Here is a 4,758-nt window from a genome sequence, read left to right as displayed (position 1 = left end):
AGTGCCACCTGACTACCCTCCACTACCACCACCACCATCGTGCCACCTGACTACCCTCCACTACCACCACCACCATCGTGCCAGTGGCACGTAAAAAGCACCCACTACACACTCGGAGTGGTTGGCATTAGGAAGGGCATCCAGCTGTAGAAAATCATGGAAAGTAGACATTAAACAACGATGTTGATGAACGACAATGCTGATGTTGATATTAATTTGAGTGGTGAGCTGGCAGAAACATTAGCATGCCGGGCGAAATACTTAGCGGTATTTCGCCGTGTTTATCTTCTGAGTTCAAATTCCACCGAGGTCGACTTTGCCTTTTATCCTTTCGGGGTCGATTAAATAAATACCAGTTACACACTGGAGTTGATGTAATCGACTTAATCCCTTTGTCTGTCTTTGTTTGTCCCCTCTATGTTTAGCCCCCTTTGGACAATAAAGAAATAGATATTAATTTGACATTTATCTTCAAATTATACATTTCTCTCTTTTGTTTTTTAAAACTTTTGCAGATTGTGGAGGGATTTGCCAGTGACTTCATACTTCTGTTACCAGTGGAAAATTTTGCTGCTGAAAACACTGTCCATTTGAGTATTAATCTTACTGATAGTGATTCTGACATTATCAGCGTGTATCGAACAGGTGAAAAGAAATATGGAGTTTGGCAGAGAATTGTCACAGAAATTGAAAATGGTGTCGCTCATTCACATATCAAACAAGGTGGAGTTTATATTGCCGTTAAGGAAAAAAGCTTAGATACCATAACTAATGTAATTATCATAGTTATAATGTTTATTATAGCTTTAATAGCTGTTCTAGTTTATTTTTATTACAAGAAAAGTCATCCATGGCTTTATACAAAGAATGCGTAATATTAAAATCACCAGCTGTGTATCATATTAAATGCATAGAAACTATTAAAAGACACAAAACTGGATTTGTTTGAGATGAAAATGTCTTTACACATTTGTATTACAACCACAATATTTGTCAAAATGAGATGAACAATGACACTGGAAGGATTCATGAGAATGACAGATGCATTTCACTTTTGTTGCGGCTTGTCAGTACCATGCATTTAGTTTTTAAGTGTATCTCTACAGATTCTCATAATTTCATTTAATGTCCATTTTCCATGCTGGCATGGCTGGAATGGTTTGACCAGAGCTGGCCAGCTGCTCCAAGATGCAGTCCGATTTGGCTTGGTTTCGCTATTTCCTATCAATATATAGGAAATTGTGAAAAGTACATTCGCTGATATTGCAAAAGCCTTGCTGGGCTGTAGAAAAACTTGGGGATCTATTTTAAAACGGGGGCCACATTTTTCATTAATGTTTTACGTAGTGTTTTTGGTAGCGAAAGACTTTCAAACTTCGTATACTTATCTATTTTGTGTTATAGAACAGAAAAATATTTTTGTATTCGAATTCATGTAAAAAATTGTCTTATTTCGATAATTTCAACCAATCACTGACAAGTATTCAGTTGTTTACATTTACTCCTTTGGCTGATTAAGCGATGTAAAGCGTATTTAATCTCCATACCTTCGTTTTATTTGCTTTTTTCATTTTAAATTTGCTTTAACCCTAACCCTAACCCTAACCCTAGGGTTAGGGTTAGGGTTAGAGTTAGGGTTAATTGTTTCAGAATCGTTTGTTTATGTAGTCGGCACTTAATGTATATCGGCTGAATGGACGTCAGTGATTGGTTGAAATTACAGAAATACGACAACTTTCACATGGAATAACTTATGGATTTCTTTTTTTTTTAAGAAGACTAAGAGAAAAAAGATGTTTTATATGACACATTCTACCAGTGTTCCAAGTTTCAAAGTGTTTTGTTAATGAAAAATGTGGCCCCCGTTTTAAAAAAGATTCAAACTTGGTATATGCAATTGAAAAAGTATGCAATGAAAATCGCCATCTGTATATACACAGCATTAACTTATGCTGTACTAACGAATGATATACTCAATTTGCTGTATATCAAAGCATGAATTTGTTTTGGCAAGAAGTGATAAGTTGAGTGCAAGGCATAAACAAGCCTGAACAAAAGTGAAACAGGTCTGTCATTCTTGTGAGTCATCTTGTGTTCATCTCATTCCGATATATATATATAGGCACAAGCATAGCTGTGTGGTAGCTTTTTTACCAACCACATGGTTCCGGGTTCAGTCCCACAGCGTGGCACCTTGGGCAAGTGTCTTCTACTATAGCCTTGGGCCAGCCAAAGCCTTGTGAGTGGATTTGGTAAATGCAAACTGAAAGATGCCTGTCGTATATATATATATATATATATATATATATATATATATACCGGAGTAAGCACATGAAATGTGCAACAAGGTGGAAAAAAGAGTACTCAAATACCAGAGGTAGAGTAATATGCTTTATTTAAAAGCAGCAGAAATATAACAAAAAAACCGTTACTCTGAGTTTCACGTTCCCAAAGTATATATATATATATATATATAAATATATATATATATATATGTATGTGTGTGTATATGTTTGTGTGTCTGTTTGCCCCCGTCAACATTGCTTGACAACCGATGATGGTGTGTTTACGGCAAAAGAGACTGATAGAATAAGTACTAGGCTAAGAATAAGTCCTAGGGTCGATTTGCTCGACTAAAGGCGGTGCTCCAGTATGGCCACAGTCAAATGACTGAAACAAGTAAAAGAATAAAGAACATACCTACACACACACACATGTCATGTTTTTAATGAAGAGATTTTTCATCTCAGACAATTCAGCAGTGTCATGCCTTTTAATGGTGTATACTTTTAGTATGATATACAAAATGGTGATGATTTAATGTAAGGATACAATTCAGGTTAAAATCCCACCGGTGCCTTTCATTCACCCCCACACCCACCCATTCTCAATGAAATAACTGTCAGTGTTACATTGAAACTTAATTACCATGACTACCTATATACACACCCTAACAATTGTGTGCCCCCACCACCCCAGGGAATGTTCTGTTGAGAAACGCATGTTATTATCAGATTGACTGCTTTTCTTGGTTTTAATTAAGTATAGCGATAATTTTATCTATTTTTTCAGCATGAGGCACTTACTTTTTCAATCTCTGTATGTTGGACTGTTAAGTTATGGAATAGAAAGAAAGATATGTTCTCAAGTGTTACAAAAGTGAAGATAGGAATGAAAACATGCACAGAAACGCAAACACACACACACACACACAAATGCATACACACTTACACACACAGACACACACGCACACACAAACACGTAAACACAAATGCAAACACACATACATGCACACACACAAGCACATGCTTACAAATGTACAATCAGACACACACGCACATGAACATTCAAACGCACGCACACACACACACACACGGAGAAACGCAAGTGTAGGACAGGCTTCCACGAAGTTTCCATTTACCAATTTCACTCACAAGGCACTGGTTTGTGTGAGGCTACACTTGTCTAAAATGCCAAACAGTGGATCTGAAACATCTGGTTGCAAGGCAAACCTCTCAACCACACAATCATGCCTATGTCTACCTTAACCATGCAAATGTACCTGCCCTTATGTATGGAACTTTACTAATTATAATCTCCTTTATGACAGAAAATTAACGTTTCAGAAATATGAGTATAATCTATTCTGTTGTGTCTGGGGAGAGTCATTCTCTTTTAGTGTCTTATAATTTAACACACTCACTAGTTCAATTTCCACTCATTTACTTATTTTAAAAAAAATTTCGTTACGTCTTGCAACCTTTTCAAGAGTCAATGATACAACGTAAATTTTAGAAGAAATAAATAAATGGGTGGAATCTTGAAAAGGTTGCGAGACACAGCGAAAATTATAGAAAAAATAAATAGGTAAATGAGTGGAAATTGAGCCGGTGAGTGTGTTAAGCAATAAGACATTAAAAGAGAACGACTCTCCCCAGACACAACAAAATATGCTTCAACACATGAATTCACATAAAGAATCTTGCAATCCAAATACAAAAACAAAGTATATTATATGTCAGCCATATATAATAAAAGTGTATAGAATACTCTGAATAATTGTGTGTATATGTTGCATTGTATATAATAACACATATTATGCATATAATGTTTTAATATTGTATGAATAATGCGTTTGTGTATAGTCCTGTATGTATTATGCATCAAACAATGGTGTGTATATTATGATTAGTGTGTAAAAATATATGTATAATGTATATATAAAGTGCATATATAAGGTGTATAAAACTGTTGTTTTAATGTTATATGTGTAATATCATGTTGATTCTGCATTGTGTGTGTATGCTGGTGTGTATATAATGCAGTTTATATAATGCTGTATGTATCGTGTGGTGTATGGTAAGTAGTTTGCTTCCCAACCACATGATTCCGGGTTCAGGCCCACTGCGTGGCACCTTGGGCAAGTGTCTTCTACTATAGCCGCGGGCCAACCGAAGCCTTGTGAATGGATTTGGTAGACGGAATATAATTTGTGTGTCTGTGTTTGTCCCCACCCCGCTACCATAGCTTAGCGGTTAGGAAAAAGAGACCAATAGAATAAGTACTAAGCTTAGAAAGAATAAGTCCTGGGATCGATTTGTTCAACTAAAGGTGGTGCTCCAGTATGGCCGCAGTCAGATAAAAGAATACACGTACACATAGTATACGGTGTATTTATGTGCATCATTATTTATACACCATTATACATTTCTATCTATCGAACTTTCTGTCTCTGTCAGTCTAATATATATATATATA

At 36.0% G+C, this 4,758-nt stretch overlaps 1 protein-coding gene across 1 annotated transcript in view; it reads left to right on the top strand.

The window, feature by feature from the left end:
• LOC106877668 (protein DD3-3) overlaps positions 1-4,265 on the top strand; it is a 116,267-nt gene extending 112,002 nt beyond the window's left edge. Inside the window, exon 14 of the mRNA XM_014926617.2 lies at positions 516-4,265. Within this exon, the coding sequence (XP_014782103.1) occupies positions 516-875 (360 nt within the window). The 3' untranslated portion in view covers positions 876-4,265. The remainder of the gene's footprint in view (positions 1-515) is intronic.
• The last annotated feature ends 493 nt before the right edge of the window (positions 4,266-4,758 follow it).

The sequence above is a fragment of the Octopus bimaculoides genome, chromosome 1 (genome assembly GCF_001194135.2).
Source record: "Octopus bimaculoides isolate UCB-OBI-ISO-001 chromosome 1, ASM119413v2, whole genome shotgun sequence".
Taxonomy (NCBI): Eukaryota; Metazoa; Mollusca; class Cephalopoda; order Octopoda; family Octopodidae; genus Octopus; species Octopus bimaculoides.
Note: the sequence above shows the minus strand (reverse complement) of the source record. Positions and strands in the feature narration are given on the sequence as shown.